The sequence below is a fragment of the Penicillium hordei genome (assembly GCF_028827395.1).
Source record: "Penicillium hordei strain IBT 12815 chromosome Unknown utg000001l_segment0_segment0, whole genome shotgun sequence".
Lineage (NCBI taxonomy): Eukaryota > Fungi > Ascomycota > Eurotiomycetes > Eurotiales > Aspergillaceae > Penicillium > Penicillium hordei.
This window is the reverse complement of record NW_026623142.1, coordinates 1,381,131-1,396,800: the sequence shown is the minus strand read 5'-3', so window position 1 is coordinate 1,396,800 and position 15,670 is coordinate 1,381,131. Positions and strand designations below refer to the sequence as shown.

At 48.9% G+C, this 15,670-nt stretch overlaps 6 protein-coding genes across 6 annotated transcripts; 4 read left to right on the top strand and 2 right to left on the bottom strand.

Annotated features, from left to right (window-relative positions):
* Positions 1–502: 502 nt before the first annotated feature.
* N7537_000526 (S-methyl-5-thioribose-1-phosphate isomerase) lies at positions 503–1,715 on the top strand (the record flags this gene model as incomplete). The annotated part of the gene is made up of 2 exons (XM_056891584.1): positions 503–1,023; positions 1,088–1,715. 2 exons carry the CDS (start codon positions 503–505, stop codon positions 1,713–1,715), a joined length of 1,149 nt encoding a protein of 382 aa, XP_056756579.1.
* Positions 1,716–2,322: 607 nt separating this feature from the next.
* Positions 2,323–3,140, top strand: N7537_000525 (rRNA-processing FCF1 family protein; the record flags this gene model as incomplete). Its single annotated transcript, XM_056891583.1, has 4 exons — positions 2,323–2,393; positions 2,450–2,515; positions 2,571–2,933; positions 2,997–3,140. The coding sequence occupies 4 exons, from the start codon at positions 2,323–2,325 to the stop codon at positions 3,076–3,078; spliced, it is 582 nt and encodes a 193-aa protein (XP_056756578.1). The 3' UTR covers positions 3,079–3,140.
* A 434-nt stretch (positions 3,141–3,574) lies between these two features.
* Positions 3,575–5,372, bottom strand: N7537_000524 (uncharacterized protein; the record flags this gene model as incomplete). The annotated part of the gene is made up of 2 exons (XM_056891582.1): positions 3,575–5,039; positions 5,113–5,372. The coding sequence occupies 2 exons, from the start codon at positions 5,370–5,372 to the stop codon at positions 3,575–3,577; spliced, it is 1,725 nt and encodes a 574-aa protein (XP_056756577.1).
* Positions 5,373–5,748: 376 nt separating this feature from the next.
* On the bottom strand, positions 5,749–9,073 carry N7537_000523 (rRNA-processing protein UTP21; the record flags this gene model as incomplete). Its single annotated transcript, XM_056891581.1, has 5 exons — positions 5,749–6,360; positions 6,412–7,050; positions 7,112–7,363; positions 7,425–8,903; positions 8,966–9,073. The coding sequence occupies 5 exons, from the start codon at positions 9,071–9,073 to the stop codon at positions 5,749–5,751; spliced, it is 3,090 nt and encodes a 1,029-aa protein (XP_056756576.1).
* Positions 9,074–9,890: 817 nt separating this feature from the next.
* On the top strand, positions 9,891–13,858 carry N7537_000522 (inositol polyphosphate kinase VIP1; the record flags this gene model as incomplete). The annotated part of the gene is made up of 3 exons (XM_056891580.1): positions 9,891–12,324; positions 12,375–13,698; positions 13,753–13,858. 3 exons carry the CDS (start codon positions 9,891–9,893, stop codon positions 13,856–13,858), a joined length of 3,864 nt encoding a protein of 1,287 aa, XP_056756575.1.
* An 881-nt stretch (positions 13,859–14,739) lies between these two features.
* On the top strand, positions 14,740–15,549 carry N7537_000521 (GPR1/FUN34/yaaH; the record flags this gene model as incomplete). Its single annotated transcript, XM_056891579.1, has 4 exons — positions 14,740–14,923; positions 14,990–15,100; positions 15,156–15,201; positions 15,258–15,549. The coding sequence occupies 4 exons, from the start codon at positions 14,740–14,742 to the stop codon at positions 15,547–15,549; spliced, it is 633 nt and encodes a 210-aa protein (XP_056756574.1).
* Between the last annotated feature and the right edge of the window lie 121 nt (positions 15,550–15,670).

Here is a 15,670-nt window from a genome sequence, read left to right as displayed (position 1 = left end):
CATACTAGCCTAGATGGTGATTGACCAGCTCTTTTTATGATGCAGTTGACCAGACTTGCGAGCCTGGGGTTATGGAGGCTACCTGCCTGGGGGCTCTGTTTTCCCCTGCTTTGTACTGAGCTGAACATCGGTGCCTACGACCATGAGCTCCTGTCCATGAGCTCCTGTTTTTTGCCCAGCGATTTGGTAATCTTTTCTGGCGATGCGGCGATGTGCCATTCATTGACCTTGTGTTTTGATTGGCGCAAAATACATTCACGCAGTAATATATGGCATTTGATCCCACTAGGACTTGATTATCTTACCTACATACATAGGTTGGTGGTACGTTCCTAGGAAGGTTGTACCTATGTATATTGTACCTTTATTGTACCCCCCGCGGAGCCCTGCTCATAAGCCCTGATTAAGTAAGCTTTCCTAAGTCCCCGCGGTACTTTTTAAAGATCTTTCCTCGCGCCTCACCCAGGTCTTCAGGACTTTTTTTTTACCGTCACCTACGAAGATGTTACAAGCAATCAAGTTCAGCAAGGGCAACCTTGAGATTCTAGATCAGTTACAGCTTCCCTTCGTCGAAGAATACATTCCCATTCGGACTACAGAAGATGGATGGCACGCAATCAGAGATATGAAAGTCCGCGGGGCACCTGCTATCGCTATCGTCGCAATGCTTGCCCTCGCCTCGGAACTAACGTCTGCTGTGGACGGTGAAAAGCTTTCACAATCATCAGAAGAGGTGTGCCAGTATATCACAGAGAAGCTTGCTTATCTTGTGACGAGTCGGCCAACTGCCGTCAATCTCGCTGATGCTGCGCGCAAGCTGGAGACCGTAGTGGTCAATCGCACGAAAACATCGGGCTCCACTGGCCAAGAAGTCGCAGCCGCGTTTATCCAGGCGGCAGAGGATATGATGGGAAAGGATCTCGAGGATAACAAGAGAATTGGGCACAATGGCGCAGAATGGATCGCCACTCATGCGGCCAGAGGGAATTCAGAAGTTGCTGTGTTGACTCACTGCAACACTGGGTAGGGCCGATTTACTACGTTATCCGTTATCTGTCGTATGTTCTCACTAATCCTGAATCACTAGCTCTCTCGCCACGTCTGGATATGGCACCGCATTGGGTGTGGTTCGTTCGCTGGCCTCGAAGAACATCCTACGTCACGCTTATTGCACAGAGACAAGGCCCTACAACCAGGGGTCTCGCCTTACAGCCTTCGAGTTGGTTCACGACAAAATTCCAGCTACACTCATCACGGATTCTATGGCGGCCGCTTTGCTCGCAGATACCCAAGTGGGCGTGAATGCAATTGTGGTGGGAGCTGATAGGGTAGCAGCCAATGGTGATACAGCCAACAAAATCGGCACATATGCCCTGGCTGTCTTGGCAAAGTACCACGGTGTCAAGTTCCTCGTTGCAGCACCACTAACAACAATCGATATGGCCACAAAATCAGGAAAGGACATTGTCATTGAGCAACGTGCAGCATCCGAGGTGACCAGCATCAAAGGTCCCCGTGCAGGCTCTGAGGCCACCGACCAGATTGCGATTGAGACCGTGAAAATTGCCGCGCCAGGAGTCAATGTCTGGAACCCGGCATTTGACATTACTCCTGCAAGTTTGATCGATGGGATTATCACAGAGATTGGAGTTGTAGAGAAGGGATCCGATGGCCAGTATCACTTGGGTGGGCTATTTGATGGCTCTGCTTTTTGATCCTGATCTGTGCCTAGTTGACTTGGGTCTGTCTCATCGACAGATGTAGTCTCCGCTGCAGCAGTACCCTGCTTTTCGAAAGATGCCAAGAGTTCATCAACTTTGCTTTCAATTGTGTTGAGATGATTCTCCAGAGCGGAGGCAGTCATTTCACCCCTAAATATATGATGTCAATACCATGAATTTATTTATGTAAGCTATAAGCGGGCTCACGTACTTTGCAAGATCTGCGAGTGCCTATATCATGAGTTAGCTATCCAATCTTGGAGCAGTTGGTAGATGTAAGAGGGGCAATGTTGCCAAGCAGCGTAGTTCAGGGAAATAGATGCTGCTTGCGAACACCGAAGTAGGGGTACTTACTTTCGTCATATCAAATTCTGCATCCGGTCTGGACATAATGAGCGTTTGAAGGTGTATTATTGCTGAGTACAAGGGAATTTTGAAGACAAGATTGTCCGCGGGCCCTGCAGGTGACGAGCGGGATGTCCACCGGGGCCCATCCACACGATTAGTCATCCCGAACCCGAGATAGATCCCCGATAAGAAAAGAGAAAAAAAAACCTCTTCCTCACTACTATCACTACTATACCACCCACTTCTCGTCATCATGGGAGTGCAAAAGAAGACTCGCAAGTTTGCGCTGGCCAAGAGAGCCATCTCCATGCGCGACAATCGCCTGTTCGTCACAACCACGAAACACAGTCTTGTTGCGACTTGCTAACAGTCGGTTATAGGAAGCAAAATCAAGACAAGACCGAGAAAGGCAAAGAAGCCAAAAAGGATGATCTCGTCAAAGAGGCGTAAGGATATTGTATAGCACTATCACAATATCCATACTGACAATTTCGCTTCTAGCCCCCAAGCTCCTTCGTCAATGTTCTTCCAGTTCAACACGGCCCTCGCCCCCCCATACTCCGTGCTGGTCGATACCAATTTCATCTCTCACACCATTCAGCATAAACTCGAGGTCATTCCAACAATGCTCGATTGCTTGTACGCCAAATGTATCCCTATCGTCACCGATTGCGTACTTGCCGAGTTGGAGAAGCTTGGCCCCAAATACCGACTTGCCCTGCGTGTAGCCAAGGACCCTCGGTTCGAGCGAGTCAAGTGTGATCACAAGGGAACATATGCCGATGACTGTCTGGTCGACCGTGTTATCAAGCACCGTGTCTACATTGTCGCCACAAACGATCGTGATCTCAAGAGACGTATTCGGTATGTAACCTACATTTCGACGCCATTCTCGCTGTACCAGCCAAACTCTAATAATTGTAATAGCAAAATTCCTGGAGCACCCATCATGAGTGTCGCTCGCGGCAAATATGTGATTGAACGACTTCCCGATGCCCCCGAAAAATGAGCGCCTTGAACGACATCCCACCGCCCAGTCGTCTGCCGCTATTGCAACCACACATGATACCCACCAAAATTTCCGTTTCTTTCTTTGCCAGAAATTTGTAACACAATTTTCGCCTCTGGGCACCGGGCAAGCAACCAACCACAACACGCAAGACCAAATTATGCCGTCAATCGACTGTATCCGATCAAACAAAACGACTGCACCGAGAACCAGCAGCATCGCTTCTCCCAGGGCTGGCTTTAGTACTTTAAACCTATGTGCCAATGGAATGAATCATTTGAAGGACCCGGGGCTTCTCAGGCAAGGTTATACAGTGGCACATTTATGTCTTCTCCGTCTATAGTGACCACCAATGCAAATGTGATTGTAATCTAGAAAGACGCCTGGGTGTCGAATCCCTAGCTGATCATAGTCATTACCTGAGGGCTCCTGAGCCATGCCGTCTTTCATTTGTGAAGCTCGTAGTGCATTGGCTTGCAATGTATATTCATATCTGTTAACCATAAGTTTCTATCAATTGACGAACCGCATGCCGGACAAGACGAGTGTTGGCAAAGCTCTGGATCATTTTCTGTCGCGACATCATTATGTGTAGTGGAGGTAAATCCGCGAGTAGTGAGCTGGATTCAACCAAATCATCACCAGGAGCTGCGATATCGAAAAGCTGCTTCAGTATTCGTAAAGAGTACAATGAAGCTTGCATTTGAGCAAGAAGGTGAATATCCGCCCATTTGGTACTTTGCGTCATATATCCCTTTGTAAGAAAGCTCTCCAATTCCTTCGCACTCGGAACTGTAGTTGTGCCGGCCCCTTCGCGGTAGATATCGGAAAGAGCATACAAAACCCAGAAGCTCTCCGGTGCGAGACCTTGGTCAAAGGTAGCATGTGCATGGGCCAGACGTCTCCGGAGGAGATCCAGGTCGGACGTTACGGTTTTTATTCCGCTTAAAGTGATCTCCTCGGCCACGATCCTTCCACCTCTGCGGACAAATTCATGTACAGCCGCAAACTGGTTGGCAGCAGGACGGGAAATGTTGAAAAATGAATACCCAAGGGACCTATAGGTTCGACCTTGCTCCCAGGCACATCGCCTGGAAGAGTCTTCGTTCAAAATCCCGAGATAGACGTGTGGCTCTTCACCGGAGCTGTAAATACTGGGAAGTTCATACTGCCAAAATAACTCCGATACCCTTGGATCCATTGGTTGTGCGGACTGCCCTGCTCCACGTATCACCTCGTTATCTTTGGTCTCAGGTTGATACTCTCGAAGAAACTCCAGATACTCTGAGGAGAGCTCGGTCGCCTGACTACTCTCCTTAGCTATCCGCGTAAGTTCAGCAAAACGCAGGTGATGATTTTTCTGCAATTCGTAACCAAACCACTGAACGCTGGGGATGCCCAATCGACCAGAGAGCGAATGAGGACAGATTCTCAGCCCTCGAATATCTGGGTCGGCCGGATTCCAAACACCTGAGGACGTTTGCACCGAGTCTAAAAATAAGACCGCGCCATTGTCGCCAAGATCGTGAAGCAGGAGATCCGAATCATCTGTCAACACCGCACAGCCGGTAAGTTTTGCCACACGGGCACACTCGACATCAGCTTCTCCTGGCACCATGACGGTGATTTCGGCCCAGGGGTAATCAGTATCGGCGACAAGACAACTGACATCATCGTCAACCTCTTTCCGGATCCGTTCCTTAGTCCATCGGGTCCGCAAGTCCTCAAAGACCGCCGAGACCATGAAAGGATTCTCTGGGAGACCCTTCCGTCGCTGAGGCAAGCCTCGACTGCACCAGACCTGTCCGCGTTTAGTCGGGATGACATCGCGACATTTGGGCGTTGCAGGCAGAGACAGGTTCCGACGAGCCAATTCCAATCGATGCCGTAACTTTTCAATTCTGGAATAGCGGACTTCTCGCTTCGAGACGGGCAAGGCGCCATCAAAGCATATCTTATTTCTAAAAGGCAGAGAAAGAAAGAAGAATTGATATCAGAGGATAACTGTGTTTTCAGACTAGTGTGAGGGCTTACATGTTAACCCCCATTCTGGTTAATTGGAGAAGGAAGCTGCTGACCCCACGACTGATTTCATCACAGGTTGGCTGGTAGTCAAGGACATCGCTGCTTGGGTCCATCCAGCCCAAGAGCCGACGGTAGACATGGTATACTAGACTGGGTCCGTCAATGACAACGGCTTGGACGTGCGGAAGTTCTGAATCGACTGCCCTCCCATCTAACAAGACACTTTCGGCATATGGAAGCAGGTGCCTGGTTAAGTGAGGGATTCCCATAGCCGATGTGTGGTAGAACCCTTCTGGTTGTGGCGGTTGTTTTTTTTCCCACCTCTTTTTTTTTCGTATTAGTCAGGGGTGAGGCGCCGGTTCCAACTCTAGACAAGAACAGTCGCTTGTACGACCTTGTCATGTCGTTCTGGTCGTCTTGATAGTCTCTTTATATGCCTTTTGTTTAAGATGTTTCCCTCTTAATTGGTGTTGTAGCTAGAGTATAGGCAGTAAAAATAGTTTAATATGTGCAAAACAACTTTATGTATAACCATTGATATAGATTCGACGTAACACGCATGATAGATTAACAAAGAAAGAAAACAAAAGGCAGTGATGCTCCGAGAAATATTTATGCAGTAATTATGGATCTGTCCAATTGAAATTACCGAGCAGATCGCAAGAATCCAACAACTCCGCGACAGTAGCCCACCAGCTCAGCCAGGCGCTTTCCCTCCCGCTGTTGCTCAGCAGACCAAATTGCTAGAGCGTCTTGCAACAGACGATACTGAGGCTCATCTTGAGTAGAGCTGAGACTCACAGTGTCGGCATGAATTTTCAAAAAGACCGCCATCCAAGCATTGACAAGCTCAAAGTCTCTCTTCGACTTCAGGCGAGCAGTCAGGGCAACAACGAAATCGGACAGCTCAGAGTGTCCATCACGTACCCGAGGATCCAGTGAGCGAATCTCGAGATCTGCTTTTGCTGGAGATAAGGTCTTGAGATGGTCGATAAATGAGCTGAAGTCACCGGAATCATGGCCGGATGCCAATGATCGAGTGAAAATAGATTGAGGAGCACTGGCGGTCCCACCATTTTGCAACTTGGCAATCCGCATCCTTTCGGCTTCAGCGATTTTGGCCACTGATGTCGCGTCGCTATCCTCGGCGCCGGGGATTTCGCTGGCGGCCTCGGGCCCGCTGGAACCGAGGAGAGAAGGAAGGAAGAAAGGAGCCTTCTCAGGTGCCTTGGGGGCTTCCTTGGGACGATTACGTTCCTATTGAACTGTTAGCTAGAGACTTGCACTCGTGCAGGAATAAAAACTTACCCGTATAGTATCTAGGTGAATCAATGACTGCCATCTGCTCTTGGGAACAAGACTCAGAGTCATCATGTCGTGTTGTAGTTGTTCCGTCGCTAGTACGGGGCCATCTTCCTCATCTTGCTCGGTAGTATCCACAAAGGCAGCTTCAATGAGACCAGCACCGCCTTCTCCTGACGTTGCGGGGAGCCCAACGTTCTCAATAATGTTCTCGTCCAGATTTTTGGTCGACACAGGCATGAAAAGGCTGCGATTGCTCCAAAGGCTGATGCCAATGCTACCGGCGTGTGCGGTGGCGAGGAATTCACCGGTTGAAGACATGGCCAGAGCGACACATGTGCTTGAAACCCGGAAAATGTCAATCAGATGTCCGGTGGGCATATCCCATACGCGTACCACCGAATCCATGGAGGCAGCAACAATCCATCGTCCATCATTTGAGAAGATGAAATCATTGACTTGACCCACACATCCCCAGAACTCACGAACGAGCTTTCTGGTCTCGAGGTCAATCACACGGATGGAGAGGTCGTCACAGCTGAAGGCGACTAATTCGCTAGCCTTGTTATAGCGAAGTCCAGTAATGGCAGCCATGGGGTGCCAGTCTAGTTCATCAATGAATTTTCCAGAGAGAAGATCCCAAAACTATATTCCAGAAAGGTCAATTTGTGAATTCCGAGAAAAAGGAGGTAATGGTGGGGTGTACCTTGACTTTGCCATCCAGACCACAGCTGACAACGGTGCGGTTCAAGCTGTCAATCATCAAGCCAGTCACAGCCTTGGTGTGTTTAGTAGCCGCAGCGATCGTGGCCTGAGCATTAGATTTGATGCCACGGCCAGCTTGGGGGCGAGCCGGGAAACTTTGTCGGTGCAGACCTGACTGCATGTTGAACATGTCGATAGACCCTCCAGCGGATCCGATGACAGCGAAAGTACCACATTGTGAAACAGTCACACTCTGCGAGTAATGAATTAGCAAAAGAGAAAATCTGTTCAATCATGTGTAAAACCCTGCATACCTTGACTTCTGTTCCATCACTGGTTGCAAACGCCCATCGACCTGCCTTCTTTTTGCCCCAGAACCAAGTACGTGCGAACTTGTCGCCTCGGTGACCAGTAACCACGCTTTCCCAGCCGGTTGCATTGGAAGCATCGGCGTTTGTAACCTTAGGGTTTGACCAGATCGGACCGGAAGTAGTGACTCCCATTCCGCCATCACGGTTGAGGCTGCAGGCAATGCATGTAACCTCGGGAGCCTTGAGATCCTCTGTACTTGAGATGTTCGATGGTCCTCCCTTCTTAGCCTTGCGCTCCAAGCTACCCTGCGAGATCTCGGTGTGCTGGCTGTCTTTGCGCAGACTAAGCCCCCAGAGACTGCAATCCTTGCTTGCACTAAGAAGCCACTTGCCGCCAGACTCGGAACCATCTGAAGATGTCGGCAGGAAATCGAGAGCGCTGACTGCGGCAGAGTGTCCATTTCTTCTGTGAAGAGGTCTAGGAATGGGCGAAAATGGTGTTTCGTCGAAGATCCAAGTCTTCAAAGAATTGTCATCGCCTGATGACACGAGCACTGGCTGTCCATCCAAGAACTCAACACGGTTAGCGCCCATGGGCTTTTCGCCGCTTGACACTCGATGGGCTCCACGAAGAATGCCTGCAATGCGACCTCCATTATTCAAGTCCCAGAGTGTGATATCGCCGCTACCACTTGACGCCGTGGCCATGACACCTGAGCTGCGACCATCATGGCCAGCACCCAATCCGTCGCCGCGGAAAGTGATGGATGTTACCGGGAGACCCCGAGATGATGCATTCTTGAGAGACAAAATCAGTTGACCTGAGCTAACGTTCTGAATAGCCAACGCACCGCCCTTGTAGGCAATGGCAACAAGAGACAGAGCAGGAGTGGGGTGGATCGCAGTCACGGGCCCAGCATCTGCCGACAAAGCAGGCAATGTGTGAAGAAGCTTTCCACTGCGGAGGTTCCAGATATCGACCGCTCCGTCCGATCGGCCCACAAAGATCTTGTTCAGATAAGTCGGCATGTTGCACATTATCCCGGTGTAGATCTTCTCTCCAGATGAACCCTGTGGGCGCAGACTGGCATAGTGCTCGTATGTGCCCGTTTTCCAAACCTCGAGGCCGCCGGTCCAGCAACCAACCACCCACGAACCAAACACCACCAAGCGCTCGATGGGTCCCATCAGGTCTGCGGGGCCCTCAAGGACGGCAACTCTTTTGCCGCGCTTGAAAACCCAGACGCCTCCGGGTGACTGCGACCGAAGATGACCCCAAGCTGCGAATACCTTATCCTGCCACGCACATGTTGCCGTAATGATCTCCGGTGTCTGCGGTCGACTCAGAAAGATGAGGTTCAAGCCTCGACGCAAATCATAAGTCTGCAGTGAGTGTCCCACGGAGGTTGTGATTTGAAAGGTTGATTTACCCAGGCGCACCGATGTAAAGGGAACGGGTGTTGGAGACACCAATCCTAGTGTCTTTATAGCGATGAAGTCAGTTTAGAGAACAGAAGCAATTCAAACGTGTTTCTTCAACTTACACGGAAAGGAGCAAAGATTTTGGAACCACGTATTCCTGCCTTAACCTGCGATACTCGTTTCTGCCTCTTCGCAAGAGGCAGATCGAAATTATCGGCCGAAGAAGGCATGCTGATATCGATGGACACACTGACGACAATGGATATATCGGAGAGTCCAAAGTAATCAGAAGAAACCCCTTAGCCTTTCAAGTGAGAATTCCGTTCTGACTTTTTCACCAAGTCAAGCACAAATGGTATCCTAATCGTCCAAGTCGTCTCACTAGCTTCGTCTTTTTTTTTTCCCGATGTTTTTTTTCTGCCCCGCCTAGTCCTGCAGGCATCAGACCGCCTTCGAGCAGATGATTTACATTTTCCCGGGGTACGGAATACCTCTACATGGTCAAAATATCTAGAATTCCTCTTCGATCTACCAAGATTTAATATTATTCTACAGCTGTCAATAATTTTATATATCACATTCTTTAAAATAAAGTCACCGATTATATTATCGGAGACCCTTTGCATAATTGGAATGCTATCAAATAACGTCGTCATGTATTGGAGACTTCCACAATAAGTACCCAGGTAGATGGGGCATCTGTACTTTTGGATCTAGTTATGCCGTAGTCTATAGGAATACGAGGCCCAATGAATCGAATATACAATTAACATACCATTTCTAAACCATTCAGTCTGATAATAAACGAAATGAACAAAATTGAACCACCGAAATGCCCGTTCTTCCTCTCCGCCTATGCAAATGCGGAACCCCATCATATTTGGTAATACAACATTGGAATCCCCAGAGCTTCCACTTCTCCCTCCGCGAACTGCTTCCCAAAGAATTTCTGCTTCCCCGAAGTCTACATCCCATTGATCAAAATTTAATTTGATGCGATCGAATTAGATTCAAAAACACAATACTGCCCAGGCATTGACCCCTCATATGGATGATGCCGCTGAGCACAGCAACGGCTCTTTTGCCGATGCTGGACCATTCAGACCTGCAGAACCCAATCTCTCGTCGCCTTTACTCGATATGGACTCCGATCACAACGATCTAACGCCCACAGGGCCCGTTCCCGAACCTACATTGGTGCCAAATAAGCCTACGCCACACGCAAAGTCGACTCAAAGCCAATCGGGAAAAGCCGATTCGGGATTTGACCTTCGCTCCGCCAGTCGAATGGGACAATCTACACGTCCCTTGAGCCATGCACCTAGAAGACTCAGCGGAAGCACCGCTGCTAGTACCGCTGCAAGCTCTATCAGTGAGATGGAATCCAGCTCCCTGAAACCATGGAGGATCGGAGTATGTGCCTTGGATGTGAAAGCACGCAGCAAACCGAGCCAGAATATCTTGACTCGACTCCAATCAAAAGGCGAATTCGAGGTTATCGTTTTTGGCGACAAGGTTATTCTCGATGAAGCTGTGGAAAATTGGCCCGTGTGTGACTTCCTGGTCGCTTTCTTTTCCGATGGATTCCCCTTGGACAAAGCCATTGCCTATGCTAAACTTCGCAAACCGCTCTGTGTCAATGACCTGCCTATGCAAAAGGTCTTGTGGGATAGGCGGCTGTGTCTGAGGATTCTGGATCATATGGGTGTTCCCACCCCGAAGCGGCTGGAGGTCAACCGCGATGGTGGTCCGATTCTAGAATCGGCGGAACTCGGCCAGCATATCTATCGCTTGACTGGCGTGAAGCTCGAAGGCCCAGAGAGCGGAATTGGTGGCGGTGCCCCTCAAACCCAGAGTGTCTCAATGTCCGAGGATGGCGAGGCCTTGATTGTTGACGGCAAAGTCTTCAAAAAGCCCTTCGTTGAAAAGCCTGTCAATGGTGAGGACCACAACATTCACATATACTTCCCCAATGATCAACAGTATGGCGGCGGTGGAAGAAGACTATTCCGAAAGGTCGGCAACAAAAGCTCAGAATATGATCCCAATCTCACTGTTCCAAGGTCTGTCACTGAGAAGGACGCAAGTTATCTATACGAACAATTCCTCAGGGTTGACAATGCGGAAGATGTCAAAGCCTACACCGTTGGGCCAGACTTTTGTCACGCAGAGACGCGCAAATCGCCCGTGGTGGACGGTCTCGTTCGGCGCAATACCCACGGGAAGGAGGTACGATACATCACGAAGCTTGGCAAGGAGGAGGCAATAATCGCATCAAAGATCTCAAATGGATTTGGTCAAAGAATTTGTGGCTTTGACATGCTCCGCGTGGGAGATAAAAGCTATGTCATTGATGTCAACGGCTGGAGCTTCGTCAAGGACAACAATGATTATTACGATAAGTGTGCCAACATCCTCAGGGATATTTTCTTGGAAGAAAGACGCAAATGCGAAGGGATATCAGAATCGTCCGAGCCGCCATCACCGGACATGGGCTCATCCTCATCCAGACGGAGCACGACAGGATCTCATCGCCAAGCGCTAAAGACATTGCTGAAGTCTCCTAGCACTTCCAGACTTTACGGCCAAAGCCCGAAACCTAATGAGGCCTCAGAGTCATGTACTCCATCAGTAACATCGTCTGGGGTAGAGAGTACCGATATTGGTGCTGCTCTCAGCAAGTTGAATTCCCGGGAAGCCTACTCTACTAGTCGTGGCTATAGTCCCTCAAACACGAAATCCCCGGCTCTTTCGGTGCAGCACGCCAATGACGAAGCCCTCCCGCCCCTTCCTGCTTCCAAACACTCTTGGAAGCTGAAGGGCATGGTGGCAGTGATTCGACACGCAGATCGGACCCCGAAGCAAAAATTCAAGTTCACTTTTCATAGCCAACCTTTTGTGGATTTGCTGAAAGGCCACCAGAACGAGATAGTGATCAAGGGGGAAGCTGCATTGTCGAGTGTTTCTGATGCGGTCAAGCTGGCTATGGAGAAGGGCCTAGAAGACATGGAGAAGCTTCAGTTGCTCCGCACATCTTTAGATAAGAAGGGCGGCTGGCCTGGTACCAAAGTACAGATCAAGCCAATGTTCCGGAAAAGAAAGCCAGAAGAAATGGGAGAGCAGGGCACAGTGGAAGCTTCAACTCCATTGCCTGAGAGCAAGCCCCGTGAAGAGCCCCCTGCACCTGTACCCAATGAGGGAGAGGGGCTCACGCCAGAGGACGAGGACTTGCGCAGATCACAGACACGAAGTGATTCTATCTCAGGTGCGACTTTTTCCCGGTTCTCTGCTGCCGAGAATGACTTGATCCTGGACAAACTACAACTTGTCATCAAGTGGGGTGGCGAGCCCACACATGCTGCACGTTATCAATCGCAGGATCTTGGATTGAACATGCGGGATGATCTCAAGCTGATGAACAAGGAGGCGTTGAATAACGTCCGTATATTTACCAGCTCAGAACGTCGTGTGAGCACCAGTGGTGAGCTATCTTCCTTCCCAAGACCTACATCAAGCTAATAATTCTTAAAGCACAAATATGGGCATGCTCATTTTTGGACCAGAAGGATATCCCGGAAGACTTGATACAAGTTCGGAAAGATCTGCTTGACGACTCAAATGCCGCCAAGGATGTCATGGATAAAGTCAAGAAAAAGCTGAAATTGCTTTTGCGAGAAGGGTCTGCGCCTTCACAATTTGCTTGGCCCAAGGACAGAAACATCCCAGAACCTTCGGTTGTGCTTGCTAGGGTAGTTGAACTGATGAAGTTTCACCGGAGTGTCATGCGACACAACTTTGAGAAACTCGAAAGTGCACCGCACATATTCCAGACTCCATCCAATGACCCTGAAACCCAGAGCCAACCACCCTCCGTGGATCCTGGTATATCTAGCATCCAGGGCCGTTGGTGCGCGGGTGAGGATCCCCGACTCTTCAAGGAACGGTGGGAAAAACTCTTTGCGGAGTTCTGTGACACCGAGAAGGTCGACCCGAGCAAGCTTTCCGAGTTATACGACAGTATGAAATTCGATGCACTCCACAATAGACAATTTTTGGAATGGGTCTTCATGCCTCAGGACAGTCCCCGTGACTCTGTTGAAGAACAGAAAAGCAAGAGCGCAGCAAAGGTAGACACGAGTATGGAGGGGAAACCTGGACAGGAAGCCGTGAACGACAAATCCGAAGAGCGCACCGAAACCCAGACGTTTGCCCATCGCTTTGGGTTGAAGAAACGTATCCTTGCTCTCGAGTCGCTACCGCATCTTCGGGCACTAGATGATTCGTACGATCATTACTTCAAGCTTTTCCCTGGCTCCCAATCCTCCAAATGCAAGATGGATGAGCGGCTTTCTCAGCTCCGGGAACTGTACAAGCTAGCCAAGGTTTTGTTCGACTACGTGACGCCTCAGGAATATGGAATCACCGACAGCGAGAAACTTGAGATTGGCCTCCTAACTTCTCTTCCCCTTCTTCAAGAAATTGTTCGAGATTTAGAAGAGGTGCAGGCTTCGCAGGATGCCAAGTCCTTCTTCTACTTCACCAAGGAATCTCATATCTACACCCTCTTGAACTGTATCTTGGAAGGTGGAATTCAAACTAAGATTGCCAGGAGTGCCATCCCAGAACTTGATTACCTCTCTCAGATTTGCTTTGAGCTTTACGAAGCTCGAGACAGTGAATCGGACTCCTACTCTTACTCCATCCGGATCTCAGTCAGCCCTGGTTGTCACGCCTTCGACCCGCTTGATGTGCAACTCGATTCCAGACATGCCATCGGCTGCACGCCACGCCGAAGCCTAACAGCCCATCAGGATTGGAAGGAGGTGATTGAGACATTGAAGGCAAAATTCAACACGTAAGTTGTATTCTACCTTAACCTCCCTGGACTTTTACTGATCATTGCATGTAGTGTGGAACTACCCAAGACTTTCATCGCGGTAAACCTCAGTGACAAGCACTCTCACGGCGAGAATTCATCGTCACCCCCGCGTGGTATTTCCCCAACTCAGAACTAAGATCTATATTTCGGGAACATTGTATTTGTGATGGCCTTTTTTTTTGTTTTATTTTATGACCGATACATTTGGATAGAATTGCCCCTTTTATGTACCTGCCTTATGAAGGCGGTATCATGTATCTAGTAAACGGAGGACCTATGAATTGCCTGTTCCAGTTAGATTTTTTTCCCCCTTAGGTTCAGTCCCTTAAAGAATACCCCGTCCTGTAACCTCCCTCTAATGCTATATAAAAAAAAACCGACTGAGCCGTTCCCATTCGAATATTCAAGCTAGTACTCGGTCAAGCCCGGCCAACCCCTGTGGGGTAGCGGCCAAGCCTGTGGAGACACGCACCAGTTTGGCCGTACTCTTGGGGTAAAACAAGGGTACGAAATATGGAGTAGCGTAATAGAAATTAAGAATCGAATCGATCGGCTGGTTCTGACGGCCGTTCTCCCCAATAACCCCGGCAAGCCACTCGGATCTTTGCTGATCTCTAGGGCTATTACATTTTTGTTGGGTTAAATTTGTCATAGAAGCTGCAATTTTTCCGTCCATGGCTACGAATAATCACAAAATCCCTCGGGAATCTGATTTTACTCGGGCTTATCCGGGTTTATGGAAAGAATCTTTATATAGTACCTTTCGCTGAAATGTTGAAAAGAAATCTTGGATCTGTACTAGACTCGCCCAGGCCTCATTCTCCGTATATCGATGTTATCCGGCGAAATGTCTACTGTGAAGGAGAATGAGACACAGGTCTCGAGAATGGCTCAATCGATTAGGAAGCCTGGTGCTCATCTAGCAAACCCTGTAAGATCCTTCGATGACTTGAAGTTTTGGATGCAGGGTACGTATATACTAACATGCCACCTTCGGTCACATAGGCACCTTTAGCGATGGGTGGCTTTGCTACCACTCTACTATCTGTGTCTTTGGCTATGATGAACTTCCGTGGTGTCTACACCCAAACTATTTTCATGGGTGATCTTTGCTTTGTCGCTGGAATCGGTATGCTCATTTCCGCTCAATGGGAGATGGCCCGAGGGAATACATTTTCCTATACAGTTCTTTCTGCCTATGGTTCGTAATGACAACATTCCCTATTTTGCTAGTAAAGGCACTGACATTAACATTTCATCACTGCAGCATTCTTTTATGGTGGCTACGGAGTAATTATGATTCCGGCATTAGGCATCGTGGATGCATATGGCGGTTATACTCCGGAATATCACAACGCCCTGGGTTTCTTTGTCTTGTGTAAGCACTGTGCTTTGATATTATCTCTCTCGTTCTCTGACATTCTCTTCTCTAGTATGGGCGGTCTTCAACCTCTTCTTTCTCTTGGCCAGCTGTGCTCTGTGAGTTCCTTCGACTCTACATTTCTCTACTATGAAAAGCTAACCCTGTCGAACAGGAACATTGTTTATATTCTTTTGTTCCTCACACTTGAACTGTGTCTCATTTTTGATGCCGCGTCCAGCTTTGTCTTAGCCGACGGGTTGATCGACAAAAGTGCAAATCCCATGACCGTTGCTGGTGCTTTCGCTTTCGTTTCCAGTTTGCTTGGATACTATTCTGTCCTCCATTATCTGTGTGAAGACTCTCTACCATTCTCAGTTCCAATGGGTGACACTTCCCGTGCTTGGAAGCGTTGGTGCAAAAAGACAAATCGGGAAGATTCGAAGGGTCAAGAAGGATTGGTGTGAAGGGAATTTTTCATACGTCAAAAAGGCTTATGTGGATTAGACGTTTAATTCAACATACAGTGGTACAGCTATGGCTAATAGGAAGGATGGTCATGTTTCGACTAGCTGCAACTAGCTACAT